Here is a 14,617-nt window from a genome sequence, read left to right as displayed (position 1 = left end):
AACAAATCTTAAATGTCTTAGTTGTATTTTTGAGCCCAAGAATACTGTAATTTTTAAATCTAGCTTAAAAAATGAGGTGTAGGTAAGTATAATAGATTTTAAGAGACCATCAAAAAGGTAGATATTTCCTACTATACCATGTTTTAAAGGCCCTTGAGATGTTTAATTTTCTAGAAATGTAAGAAATTGTTCTAACACTAGAGGTGTTCATTTATATATATCTCATCTCTAGAAGTTTTCTCAAAATTTCATATCCCAAGTGGGCACTTGATTACTGTTCACCAAAAGACTTACTAGGAAGGCATTCCAAGATAATTTTCTATCAATTAGGCTAAGATTTTCCAAATAAAAATTTTTCTTAAATAGGTCCATGCACAGATTTTACCCCTTGGACGACAGAAGAACAGAAGCTTTTGGAACAAGCTTTGAAAACATACCCAGTAAATACACCTGAAAGATGGGAAAAAATAGCAGAAGCAGTTCCTGGCAGAACAAAGAAGGACTGCATGAAACGATATAAGGTAGTAAAGTTTGAGTTTATAGATTCCATTATAATTTATATTATAACTTGTAATATAGCTACCATTTTAGTAAATGGATAATAATATGGATTATTGTGTTTATTTCAGTGTCCATACTTATGGGCCAAAATTACAGAAACCTTAGAAGCTTTCCAGCCCTGATAGTTAGTAAAATCAACTATTTTTTCAGTACCATCTTAATTTTTAAGGTTCATCCAATTTGAATTATTTACATATTTATACCAAATACTGGATATGTCTGTTTTTAAAGTGACAGCTTCTTAATTTAAATTACCTTTCCATTCTAGGAACTCGTCGAGATGGTAAAAGCAAAGAAAGCTGCTCAAGAGCAAGTGTTAAATGCAAGTAGAGTCAAGAAATGACATAATGACAATCTTTATTGTGTGCATTTTTATAATAAAACTGAAAATACTATACAAACTTTCACTTTCAAAATTATATTCATGGTATCAAAGTGCTCCTTCCAAAATAATTTTTCAGAGCACAAAGATTGTTAAAATGATCATCGGGGTGGTGGTCTTGTATGACATAGGACTTCTTTCAAATTTCCAAATACTTTCATTTTTGTATTTTCCTTTAGGGATTGATAGTTTAAAATGAAGATTCTTAGTTTTATAAATATGTTTAAAATAATTAAATTATGCACTTTTTAATCACGAAGCCAGAACATGTTACTGCAAATCTGGTTAAAATCTGGTAGCCGCTCAATGGGACCTGTGGATGAAAAAGAAGATGCTTAAATTAGTAGAGAAGTACTGGCCAACTTTCTGCATAGTAGAAAAGAAAACCAGCTTACCAACTGCAGCAATAGCTGGGCTTTTATCATAAATATATTTGGTACATACTTCTCGAACTGTCTTAGCATTTACAGCCTGAAATAAGGAAGATACTGTCTGTCAGAGTTTTTTGTAGTAAAAACAAATTCTACGTCTGGAATCTTAAAAACTAAAGCAAGCCCTAGGGTCTGTATTTTCAGCTTTTTAACAATGTTTTTACACAAGATCCAGTTATGTCTAAGGACTACTTACATCAATTCTTGCTTCAAGCTCAGGGATGGGAATTCTTCTATTATAGCATAACATCTGCCTACCAATATCTTCACAAATTGGAGTGGAACCTGGTTAAAGAGAAGAAAAAATTTAAGTATTGGTATAAAGTCTTTTTTTTTTTTAAGGTGTTGGGGATCAAACCCAAGGCATTGTACATATTAGGCCTTACTACTGAGCTACATCCCCAGCCCCTAAGTACTTTACTCTTACCATCAAGCTGCAACAACATGTTTGTTTTCAGAAGATTTTTGGCTCGTGCAACTTCACTCTCAGTGACATTTGTACAGAGCCTCGTCCTAAGAAACATTGAGAAGCTGGTATTATACAATAGCTGGGAAATGCTGTGTGATTTTATAAATTAGTGGCTTAAGGAGAGAAGTAACATTCTACATAGACCACAATATGTAAGCATTTCTGATTTCAACTAAGTAAAAAGTTTAAATTAATAATAATTCCAGTACTAAGCAAAAGCTAAAATAATAATTATTTTTCCGGATATTGTTATTTTCTCAAATCATGCATATAAATTTATGTAATTGTTCATAGGAGACTAAGGTTCAGCACAATATAAAAATAAGCTGATCACAGTTTGAGAAATTCTATAATCATCTTGAAACTTCACCTTCCTACCTGCTGGGGTCTGATATGCTAGGGGATAGGTCAGTGGGTCATTCACTGGTTTCTCAAAATCAGTAGACTCTAACTTAAAACTAATAAATTATAGTCACAGCTATCGCCTATATATAATAAGAGATGTGAGCCACTTAAGAATGATGGAGGAAAGGTAACAGCTTAAGAAAAAACAGTTCTAAGAAACTGAGTCTTTCTGCCTATCTCCTGACTGAAAATACTAGTCTTCAATTAAAACATTAAATTTTCTTTTAACAAAAGCAACTTCTCATTCAATTTCATACCCTACCTTTCCAAGTCAGATAACTTTTAGAGATATTTTCTGTGCAACTTTTGTTTAGTTTGTTTTAGGATCTTCTGTATGAAGTAATCTACTTCTAAAAGATTTAAGAATTGTCTTATAGTATAAAGCAACTTTCAGGAAGCTTGGAGGAAATACCTATGATCTTTAAAAACATGGCAACTGGGCTGGGGATATAGCTCAGTTGGTAGAGTGCACGCCTCGCATGGACAAGGCCCTGGGCACAAAAAAAAAAACAAACATGACAATTGCTACTACTACTTTAAAAGCTAAAATTACCATCACAGAATAATCATAAAATATAAAAAGAAAACTGGCCTAGAATATGAATCCTAGATAATAAATGACTTAAAATTCTTTTTCTCACCATTCTTGCTGAACAGCATGTAGCATGTCTGCAATTGTGGCTGGTTCACAAACCATATAGATTCCCCATAACCCTGTATCTGTGTAGGAAGTATTGAAAGACTGGAAGCTATGGCAGAGATTGCCATGACAAGTGAGCTGGGCCAGCTTGCTAGATAAGTTCTATAAGGAAAACAATAGTTGAAGAGAATTGTTAAGTGCATGTCTAAATTGCCAGAAAGAATAATGAGATATGTGGCAAATAGCAAATGCCCTAAAAAGCTGTTTCCTAGTTTTATCCAGCAACATCTCAGTAACTTAAAATTCAATGAGACTAAGAATTATGCTCATCTGGCTCAATGCACAATGTAAAAGCAAAGAATTCTTGTAATTAATGTAGTAGCTGCACCTACTTATAAAACAATACATTGTTGTTATCAACCCATATGTAGGGCTATTGGTTACATATGCCTAATGATCTGAAATGATATTGTATGTGAAGCCTAAGGTATTTATATGAAAAAGATTTCTCTTTATCCAGATTTCTTTAACAACTTATTTTACCATGTTTGCTTTATCTTTTTCTTTAAACATGTTTTTTTCAATAGTTTGAGAGAAATCTTTTGATAGTCTTCTTTGTCCCTAAATCCTTTAGTGTGCACTAATGAAAATACAAAGGTATTACTTTTCTTACAACACCTCATTACTATGAAAATTGATATACTATTAACCATTAGTAACTATTATAGTTACTGCAATAATTATTAGCAACTACCATTACTAATGTTATAGTAGTAATTATTAACTAATTCTGTCCTTATTTTGCCAGTTATTCCACTAGTAAACTCTGGCGAAGATGATTTTTTCTTGGCCCAGATGCAATCCATGATCAGTTTATTTTTATAAGGCAAAAGTTGTAGAACAAGCCAGTCAAGGTGGCACAAGCCTGTAATCCCAGCAGCTCAGGAGGCTCAGGCAGGAGGATCACAGGTTCAGTGCCAGCCTCAACAACAGCGAGGCGCTAAGCAACTCAGCTAGACCTTATCTCTAAAATAAAATGCAAAATAAGGCTGGGGGTGTGGCTCAGTGGTCGAATGCCCCTGAGTTTGATCCCCAGTACCAAAAAAAAAAAAAAAAAAGTCGGAGCAAAAGCTCCATTTTTGCCATTTCAAAAGGGAGGATTCTTACACAAAGAACTTATATTCAGGAAAACATGGTTATCTTCCAATTAGTACAGAAAGTTACTCTTAAAATCACTTACCATCCCTCCTCCAAAAGAGCGATCCCAGTTGCCAATCAGTGTGTTGGCAACCATGAGACAGATTGTATCTGGATGTGCCCAACCAACAGCTTCAACAGCTATTGCAAGGTGTGCCAAAGGCATCTTGTCATCCCTCACTCGAATCTAAAGGGGGGGGGGGGGCAACTTTTGGTCAAGGTTACCATAATATATATTTCACCAGTCCTATTAGCAGAGTTAAAATGCTCATCACCATGATACTTGTTTCTTAACTATCAGGCTTCATTACACTGTACAGTTTGGAAGAATTTGACAAGTTAAGGAATAATTACTTTCACCAAAAGATCTCCAACCAAAATACTACAGATTGTTCACCTGGTCCAAAAGAACTGCATTATTTCACCTTCTGTGTTCATCAATCTGAACTTTTCTATGTAAATTTAAACTAATAATGGCATTACAGGTCTATTTTTGTACTGCCAATAATACAGTTCTGTGCAGCTTCCAACATCAGACCTCTCCACATACTATTTCAAGTATCACCCTAACTGGCAAACTAACAGGGCTTAAGGGTATAGCTGACAAGTAGCAGATTCCCTGCAAATTCTGGCTTTAACAGCTACCCGCAGAAACGTACTGTAGGCAGAACTTAGCCAAAAGTAAACCCAAGTTAAGATTTAAAATTCGGGGCCCTTTATAAGGTTGATTTTATACTTTACTTTATTTAAATGGGCATAGTGCCAAAGAAAAACACAGATCAAATTACGACACTGCTTTTAAGACTTTTCTTCCTTCCAAAAGAAAAATAAGTAGTGTTAAATAACATGGAATAGGAAGGAATGTAAGCAAATGCGCCCATTCTCTTGCCTTTTTTGTTTCAGTTTAGATTTCTTCTATCTTACTCCTATAATTAATATGCACATTTTGCCAGGCAGTGTTGAGCAGGCTTATAATCCCAGCTGAAGTAGGAGGATTCCAAGTTCAAGGCCAGCCTAGGCAATTTAGCAAGACCCCATCTCAAAATTGAAAGATATAAAAGGCTAATTTATAGCTAGGGGCTTACCCTACCTCACTTCCTGTGAATTTGCAGGGAGGCAGGGCTGGCACTTCTCCTTTATTTGCGTATAAAGAGTCACCAAAATGAAACTTCGCTAACTCAAGCAGTTCATCATGGGAAACACCTAAATTGAAAAAACAGATTTTCATTTGTATGTAATAGCAGTACAATCTAAGACAACTAACTGCCAATACTTTACTTTTCAGTAAACTCTAGGTGGTATGTGATGTACACTACACATGAACTATTTGCACAAATTCATTAAAAGCCATTTAAGAGTAAATGGCTCATAACACTTACTTCCTTGGCACTATTAAGGCTGTGGTTGCAGATTTCTCATTCTGTAGAACTGAGAGTTTCATCAATATGAATTTTACAACTTAGGACAGTAATTCAATTTGAAAATACCATATTCTATGCAAACATTATATTAAGTTATAAAATGTTCTAGGATGCAACCTAGCAAAAAAGGTCCATTTTTAATAGGTTATTTTTTTAAATAGGAAAGAATACAAATAAGGACTCCATCTCATTTACAGAAAGCTGGATACACGGATATGCTTTATTCTTTAAATTTTATTATCAGAATACAACAAAAGTTTCATCTAAATTTCTGAATACTTGATACCCAAAACTGATTTTTTTGGGGGGGAGTCAAGGGACATTTATTTATGTTTATTTGTTTATTTGCAGTGCTGAAGATTGAACCCAAGGCCTCACACATGCCAGGCAAGTGCACTACCACTTAGCCACAACTCCAACCCAGGGAAAGATTCTTAAACACAAATATAAACTTACAAAACAAATTTACACATGTGCAAGTGCTTTAAAATATACTGTTATAAGATTTCTTTAAATATTCTATTAGGATATAAAAGACAAATTATACCCATATTTTCCAAATCTGTGGTGTAAAGCAACAGTGTGTGATGGTGACACATCTCCCCTGCTGCCACACACCCAACCAGCCCACTGGTCCCTGCCAAGAAGCAGCAGTGGGGCAGCACAGCAACACCCTAGGTGGGCTGGAGTGCAGGAGGCAAGTGGGCTGCAACTGTGGGTAGCCTGTCATTTCTATGCAGGCCTGAAGCAGGGCTGGCCAGTGCCACAGGTGAGCCAATGCATACCAACCTGTCATCCTGCCAGGGATCTAACCGGCCCAATACAGACACCTACTCCATGCACCAATGCAGGTCCAGATCCCCCTTCCCCACCAAGCATGCATGATTACACTGACTTCAATCTCTCACTTCCCAAGAAGTGGGAAGAAAATGTAAGGTGAACCTGAATGGAATTCAGGGCTCACCAATAGCATTAGTACTTTTTCAAACCCTAATTAGCATAATTTTGGACCAATAGTGTTGACCCCCAGTGCTATATAAACCCCTAGGACTAGCAAACTGAGATAGCAAGGCTTGTCAGCTCCTCTCTAGCCCTGCAGGAATTGTGTTTCTGTGAACACTTGAATAATCCTACATTTACACTCACTCATCCTGGTCTCTGAATTTCATTCTTTGGATTCTGAAGACAAGAACCCAGAAAGAAGAAATTGGTAATAAGCTGCTGGGGTCTGCTGCCACACTGGAGGGAGCCATTAAGAGCTGCACTGTCTTGGCTGCAGAGTGCAGACTTCACCTGCCAGCAGAAACAGAATCAAGTTTCATCTCAAAACTCATTTCAATAATGTTATTTTTGGAATCACTATGTAGGAGAGTCACCTTGGATTATTAATCCAGAGGACAACAACAAGCAGAAAATTGTGGTGGCGCCAGTTGCAGAGTGAAAGACCATAAGGTACATAATTCTCAGCACCTGATAACATAACTATTTTATTACCTTTACTTACCTACCCTACCCTTTTGGTTGTATAGGACAGATACTTGGCTCCTCTTCCACTACCACCTCTAGTTACCCCAATCTAAAATGCAGGTGAACCTATAATTCTTTTTAATGAAACTGAAATACAAAAATTTGTTAGGCAAATTGAAGCTATAAATCCTGAAGATTAAACACTAATGATAGCTGGGTGTCATGGCACACACCTGTGACCCCAGCAGCTCAGGAGGCTAAGGCAGGAAGATCACAAGTTCAAAGACAGCCTCAGAAACTTAGGCCCTAAGCAACTCAGCAAGATCCTGTCTCTAAATAAAAGTATAAAAAAGGGTTGGGGATGAGGCTCAATGAGTAAGTGCACCCTGGATTCAATCCCTGGTACCCAAAAAAATAAAATAAGAAGGGCTGAGTTCAGTCCCTGCTACCAAAAAGAAAAAATGGTAGCTGAAATGGTAACTCAGAAAAGGACAACAGAAGAGTAAAATAAATGGCCTATTTCATTGAATTTAAGATGCCATTATTTATAAGGCAGATCAACATTTATATACCAATAAAATGCTAATAAATCTGACACACCATTAACTAAGATACCTGAATTTCATCAACCTGAAAGCCATAAATAATGTGTCCATGTGCCACCAATAACGGCAGAGGTCCCAGAAAGCTTGGCGGCTGAGGCCCCATCTAACTAAGCCCCAGTCAGCGTCAGTCATTTTAGAAACAATGTTGGGCATTCAAAAATTTCAGTGCTACTGTCTGCCACACAAAAGGTAACATGATTTAGCTAAGAGCCACAATGAAAAACATGTTTTAGATATTTAAACTTCACTTTTATCTTCTCCATTACTTCCAACTAATCAGCTCAGAAGTATATCCAGGGGAACCAGAATTTTAATATACTGTAATTTAAAGAAAAAATGACATACACTCTTCCATCTAGCTTCACTGTGCTCTAGAATTAAAAGACTGAGAAAAAGAAAACAAGACACCAATTAAAATGTACTGTTTGAGCTGGGTGTGGTGGAGCATACCTATAATCCTAGCAACTCTGGAGGATTACAGATTCTAGGCCAGCCTCAGGAATTTAGACACACCCTGTATTAAAAAGGGATTGGGTGGGCTGGGGATATAGCTCAGTTGATACAGTGCTTGCCTTGCATGCACAGGGCCCTGGGTTCAATCCCCAGCACTGAGAAAAAAAGGATTGGGTATGTAACTCAGTGGTAAAGCACCCTTAGACTCAATCCTTAGTACCCCTGCCTCCCCCACAAAAAAAGTACTGTTGGTATAAATTCACATTGCCAGGAAATGTAGCAGAAGTGCATTTTCTTTGATTAGTTGGTTTCACACACTCTCCAAGGAAATCTGATGCCACCTGCATATTTGGTTTCACATTACACATTCTCATGGCTCCCTATGTACTCAGTAATCAGCAGATCTATTGAGTGAATGATTGAGCAAATGAAAGAATTAATGAACATACCCATTCCATGCTTGACCAAGGATGAAGCTGTACCTCAAGGAGTAATTTAAAATCTCAAGAGAGTCTCTAATTGTAGAACACTAACTTCCAAGTATAACTATTTCCCAGTTCACTCATTAGCCTTATAAGTAAATTAGTCTTATAAGTAAATACTACTATGTATTTTTATGTATGGAATGGTTCATTAAGTTTTTCTATAAATGAAACCTACTAAAAGACGACAGGGAAATGCCTAACACAACACACTTGAACAATTTTCCCTGTAAATAAAAACTGAGGAAATCGCCTAACAGGATTAAGTTGATAAGCACACAACTCCAGCAACTTGTATTTATAGAAATTTAAACTGACTAACCTCCAGCAGCAGCAAGCACTATTCTTGGCCCCTTATAATGTGTGGTTATATAATCCACTAAATCCTTACGATTTATAGATCTGTAAATGAGGAAAAGCAATTTTAAAGGAAATAAAAAGCACAGATCTTAACATAATATATTTGAAATCAAACAGGACCTTACAGGTATTTTAAGAGTTACAAGCAATCAGAAATAGGCAACAAGTATCAAAAAACTTCAACTCTATATCAATAAAGACCAATCTGACACCACTGCTTATTCCAGAAGTAGCTCTGAGCCCAGACACCTGGGAGTTACATGAGGTTAAAGTGAAGCTGTATGATTTTGTTCATATTATCAGGCAAAAAACATTTTGAAACATACTTTTTGAAAGTTTGTGAATGTCATAAAATTTCTGTTCAAAAATTTTAAAATGTGAGAATTACACCTACTTGATATTTTCCGTTGGTCCCAAAATTGTCCGTCCAAGTGCAGTATTCTGATAAGCTGTAGCATGAAGATAATCAAACACAACTTCTTGTAAATTGGTTTCAACTTCCTGCATCTCTCTAAGGATTACACCACGCTCACGTTCAATCTCTGCTTCTCCCAATGTGCTATTTTGTATTATATCAGCAAGAATTTCTACAGCTAATTGAAATTAAAACATAAGCAGAAACACTAAGAATCTTAATTTTTACTATTAAAATCTCTTAAAGCAATATCAGAAACCATGACAATGACCATCATTTGATACTAAATGATTAACCTGAGAATATTCAATATACCTAAAAGGACAGTATTAAAATTAAAAATGTAAAATATAAACCCCTGTGGCAAAGAAGAGCTTGGGGGGAAAAAAAAAATCTTCAAGCTGCAATCACTCTGTAATGACTTAAAAAAACATGGAAATCTGCACATTAATATAGATTATTCTGTATGAAAATTACAAAATAGAAAATTATCTGTATAAGACCAAAAAAAGTAGGTATATAAGAAGCATTCATATCGCCGAAGTTGTTTTTTAATTTCCCAAAGCAATGAGGCTGCTACATAAAGAAGCAAAGAATCACCACAGTCTAAAACATGCCTCCAATGAACCACGTACAGAATTGTAAGAATCTCAAACCCTAATTTGCTAAAAAGCCAAAGTAAAGTGATTTTACAAGAAAAACCATATACCTCTCCAAAAAAAAATTTACAAAACCTAATTCATGTCTGTTGTAATCACAATATAAATTTTACTAAATACAAAATAAACATTATCTTCAGATTCATTTTTTGCTCTACAGTAAACTTCTACACCCTGGCTTTAAATTTTTACTTGCCTCTGAATCAATTATGCTCAAATATTAAGAACATAACAAAGTGTTAAAGTAAACTGGGATTGAAATCATAACCAAAATGAAAATATCAATAAAATTACTTTTTAAAATTATCAGTGAAATCAAATAAAACCCATCTGTCCAGACAGATGAACCATGGTTCAGGAAGATGAGTGGGGAAAAGCCCACAGATATATGGGAGCAGAATTCCTTTCTGAAGATCCTCCTGGGGCTCAAAGGTAGACAGACTGCCTAGCATGCCTGAGGCTCTAGGTTCAATCCCTAGCATGGCAAGAAAAAAAATTCTCCTTTATGTGGGATTGGAAGTCTAGCCTGATAGCATTCAAAACTGCAGTTAGGGTTCCTATTTCCTAGTATTTTAAATTTCAATCTAAATCTCTTTTCTTTCTAATGTAATGTATTTAACTTATAAATATATACATAACAAAACTGTATGATAAATTTCATATTGATGAGAAACATGGATGATCACAAAAATTTCTCAAGACCAATAGTCCAAATACCTTAACTATCACCTCATACACCAACTTCATCCAGCTGAGGGGATAAAAATCTCAAGCAAATCCCCAAAGTTGGAGCTGCTTCAGAGAGCACCTCCACTTCAGATTTGTCAAGGATCCCTGCGCCCCTACTTATTCCGTATTCAGTGGCAGAGGCTTCTCTGTCTTTCCCAGAGATTGGCTCATTTTTTCATATTTCTGGGGGTTACTCTCTTATGACACACATAAAAACAGTACTAAGTTATTTTTGACCCCCTCATGAAAATTACATTATCTGCAGTATAAATAATACCTCTTGGCAAATCTTTAGAGAATGCTTTGGCATAATACACAGTCTGTTCTCTGGAGGTATAGGCATTGAGATGAGCACCCATATTTTCAATCTCAAGTTCCAGGTCTAATTGCGATCTCTTTTTGGTACCCTTGAAATGAAAGAATAAAAACAAATTATTACTTTATCCTTCATCTACTCTAAACACTTCAGATAATGAACATGGAGGATAAAGCCATGTCAGTTTCATGCAAGGACAAATTTGGTTTCTAAAGTAGATTAGGCTTCAAAAATGATATTCATTCCAATAACCCTTGTACTCCAAAAAAAATTTTATTTCAGTTTTACAAAACAATTATCAGTAATTATTGCAGATATTGCTCTAAATAAAAATAAAGCATGACATACTATTGAAGTGCAGTGCTTGCCTTTAAAGCATGAAAATCGCACTATTGCCTTTTAAAGAGAATGCATTTTTGTACAAGAAGTCTATAACTTGCCTTGAAAGCCATATGCTCCAGAAAGTGAGCTGTTCCATTATTCTTTTCATTTTCATATCGACTTCCAGCATCAATCCAGAGCCCAACCTTAATGCAATCAAAGAACAACTAAGTAAAACAATCATTTATTTTCTTCCAGAAGGAGAGAGACAGTCTCCTTCCTTTTCTGACAAATGTTTTTCAGTCTTAACATTAAGGTTTTCTTCACCTGAGTAAACTGAGACACTCAGTCCTATGAACTGAGACTTAAATTTTTTGACCATTGGGCTGGTGTTGGGTGCTACAAGAATCTACCTGTGAGTTTCAGTAAGGACCCAAATTAGTCTAACTCACTCACTACTACTGCCAATTAATAATTGTGGTATAAAGAACATGGGGAGGGGTGTTAGTGAGGATGTAGCTCAGTGGGAGAGCACTTGATAAGCAGGCACAAGGCCCTGCCAGCATCACCAAAACAAAACAATGACAAAAATCTGGATTGACAGAAAACTCAGGTTGAAATCCATGTATTAGCTACATTACAAAACCATTTAACCTCTCTGAACCAGCTTCCTCAAATATAAAACAAGTGGGATGATGACTACTGCAAAGAAATGTTTTAAAAATCAAATAAGTAAGACATATGCAAAAAATCTCACACAGAAAGTATATCTCTTTCATTATCATCAATACTACCAACAAATAAGTAATGTAAGCCTATAAGAAACAGATACAAATAATAAAACAGGATATGCATGCACCTAGTATGGAAGTATAACTGGAAGAAAGGTTCACAAATCAGAGAAAGTTATCAAAGCAAAATAACCACCACTGTTTTTAACTACAAGCCAATTGAAAAGTTAAAGGTTAACTAGTTTTCTCTTTCCTAAATAAGGCATGACTCAAGAGGAGGTTGCCTGAGTCACTTACTGTACATGTTGAGAGTCCAGAGTCTTCAGAGGCCACTCTAAGTCCATTTTCCAAACATGTTACTCGTGTTTCAGGAACATTCAGAACAATTTGTGTAGCAGCCTGTGTACTTCTCAATCTAGTCCCTCCAAAATGCAATGACTGGTTGGGGTAGGAGGAAGAGAGGGAAGCAAACCACATTACTATTCTGGTATTAAATACTGATTAGAACATCAAATTCATCTCAAATAGACTCCCTCCGTAAAATACTCCTTCCTGGGCTGAGGGTTTAACTCAGTTTAATAGAACACTGGAATTACAGGGCCCTGGCTAGATACAAGTACTACAAAAACAAAATCTTTCCTCCTTAACTTTGGTTCTACTGGAATCCACCCTTTTGCTGAACCTAGAAACCTTCCTTAACCAATCACTATCCTAAGGCTAGCAACATTATAAACATGCCCTTCCCTTAGGAAAGCTAAGCAGTTATTACCATTACCCGGAAAGAAACAAATTTTATTTCAAAACCTCTCACAGAAATATTTCATTTTATTAATAGAGAAGACAGACGGAGAGAGGGAGTCAGTAAAATATATAATACCGACTTTAACACAGAAATGAGACTTGGGTTGTCAATGTTCAAGAAAAGCTAAATGAATTACAAAGGGTAATGGAAGCGCATAGGAATTAGTGCAGATATTCCAACACACTCTAGCTCAACTGGCTTGTTGACTGAACTATTCGCCTTTCGGTCGTTTTTCCTTTTATATATATATATATATTAAAGTCCCATATCCTTCTGGGGAAAGCTAGAAACTGTCCCATGAAAAAAATGCAAATACAGACAAATTTTTACGTTAACTATCCCAAGGCTCGTGGGAAGCCCAGCAGGTGACGGGGCTCAGTCTTAGGAAGAAACGGGTTTCTCCCAACTGGCAACCACTACCTTCTCGGTGGTCAGCAGGCACTCCTTACAAGGACTAGCTGAGGGAGAGGCGACCAGGGTCGTCCTACACCTCACTGACAGCTCACGTGGCGAGCTGGCGGCCCGGCAGGCGTTGGCTCCAGGCCTCCTGGGCCCGCAGGAGGCCTGACCTAACCGTCGGGATCCGTGGGGCCGACGCTCGGGTCTGCTGGACTAAGGCGCGGCCCGGCATGGCCGGCCCCCGGACGGACCCAGATCAGTGGAGGGACGCTCACCCTCCCGGCGGCGCCTCGGACCAGGAGCCTCTGGGTGAAACTCCATAACCGCCGCCTCGCTATCGGTAACATCACCGCTCGGGCCGCCGTTGCTGCCGCCATCTCCACTGAGGGCAAGTCGGAGATTGTGCTTCCGGGGTTGTGACCCGAGGTCCCAGAACAGACGGTGGGCCCCACCTGGTGGCCGTGAAAGGAATAGCATCCCTTGAGCGGTCGTGGGAGGATTTGGGACCTGGTCGGGATGTTAGTGGTCTGTACCAAATAATACTGATCAAGCCTCTGAATCATCAGTTACTTTTATCGATCGTCTACAATGTGCAAGGCATAAATATGGCGGATTCAAACATATTCAATATATTATCCCATTGGTGGATGGAATTGATTGGAAAAAGTGGCAATAAGATCCAGAACTCACAGTCCTTAAAAGCAAAGTCTCTAGCAAACCAGATAAAGCCCTTCATGATCTGACTCCCACTCACCTTTCTGGAATTCTTTCTCTTGCTACCTATTCCCTCTACTGTGATTCACAAGTTCAGCTCATTAAATTCGCTGTGTAATAAAGGACAGCCAAGGTGATTCGCTCATGTTTCTAAAACAAATGTGTTTTTAAAATAAAGAAATACAAATATGCATGTGTGTGTGTGTGTGTGTGTGTGTGTGTTTAGATATAATCACAGGAAGCACAAGGGAAATTTTTTTTCATATTTGAGATTTTATTGGTTGCATTGAGAATCAGTACACAGACATTTCACTTTGTATACAATCCTTAACACACATATAAAAGACTTATACTGTGATTCTTTTTCAATTATTGCAGTGACTTTCCACCTTTGAATTTGGGGTCAAATTTTTCTTAATAGACTATCAAATACCAGTATCTTTGCTGTTCTTACTTAGGTCCCACTAATTCAAAACTTTGTCACACACACTATACATTCAAGCTTTCCACCTTTCACAGCACATTAAAAATATTAGGAAAACTAAGACTTCCACAACCAAAGTTGTTACAGAGTACACACAATTCTGACAGCAATGATCCAGTAGTAGCCTTCTTCAGGAAACAATTCTAAAAAAACACAGGAATAGAAGTAATTTAA

General features: G+C 37.0%; 2 protein-coding genes across 5 annotated transcripts in view; one reads left to right on the top strand and one right to left on the bottom strand.

Moving 5' to 3' along the window:
* The window catches only part of Dnajc2 (DnaJ heat shock protein family (Hsp40) member C2), a 28,346-nt gene extending 27,384 nt beyond the window's left edge, over positions 1 to 962 (top strand). For all 4 annotated transcript variants that reach the window (XM_047561059.1, XM_047561060.1, XM_047561061.1 and 1 more), the window contains 2 exons: positions 367 to 521; positions 830 to 962. In XM_047561059.1, the coding sequence (XP_047417015.1) occupies positions 367 to 521; positions 830 to 904 (230 nt within the window). In that variant the 3' untranslated portion in view covers positions 905 to 962. The remainder of the gene's footprint in view (positions 1 to 366; positions 522 to 829) is intronic.
* On the bottom strand, positions 904 to 13,645 carry Pmpcb (peptidase, mitochondrial processing subunit beta). The gene is made up of 13 exons (XM_047561063.1): positions 13,521 to 13,645; positions 12,342 to 12,482; positions 11,433 to 11,519; positions 10,954 to 11,083; positions 9,268 to 9,466; positions 8,836 to 8,915; positions 5,176 to 5,288; positions 4,129 to 4,272; positions 2,890 to 3,050; positions 1,802 to 1,887; positions 1,571 to 1,659; positions 1,339 to 1,414; positions 904 to 1,256 (listed from the first exon to the last, which is right to left on the bottom strand). The coding sequence occupies exons 1-13, from the start codon at positions 13,620 to 13,622 to the stop codon at positions 1,192 to 1,194; spliced, it is 1,473 nt and encodes a 490-aa protein (XP_047417019.1). The 5' UTR covers positions 13,623 to 13,645; the 3' UTR covers positions 904 to 1,191.
* Between the last annotated feature and the right edge of the window lie 972 nt (positions 13,646 to 14,617).

Source organism: Sciurus carolinensis, chromosome 8 (genome assembly GCF_902686445.1).
Source record: "Sciurus carolinensis chromosome 8, mSciCar1.2, whole genome shotgun sequence".
In the NCBI taxonomy this organism is placed as follows: Eukaryota; Metazoa; Chordata; class Mammalia; order Rodentia; family Sciuridae; genus Sciurus; species Sciurus carolinensis.
The sequence above is the reverse complement of the archived record's forward strand: the minus strand, read 5'-3'. Positions and strand labels throughout refer to the sequence as shown.

What these genes read in the sequence shown, in the direction of transcription:
- Pmpcb (XM_047561063.1), bottom strand. Translation starts at nt 13,622, where the DNA reads ATGGCGGCAGCAACGGCGGCCCGAGCGGTGATGTTACCGATAGCGAGG. An exon ending in CTCTAAAGATTTGCCAAGAG is followed by an intron (nt 9,467 to 10,953) that starts GTATTATTTATA and finishes AATTTCAATTAG; the next exon opens with CTGTAGAAATTCTTGCTGAT. An exon ending in CCCAGCTATTGCTGCAGTTG is followed by an intron (nt 1,257 to 1,338) that starts GTAAGCTGGTTT and finishes TTTCATCCACAG; the next exon opens with GTCCCATTGAGCGGCTACCA.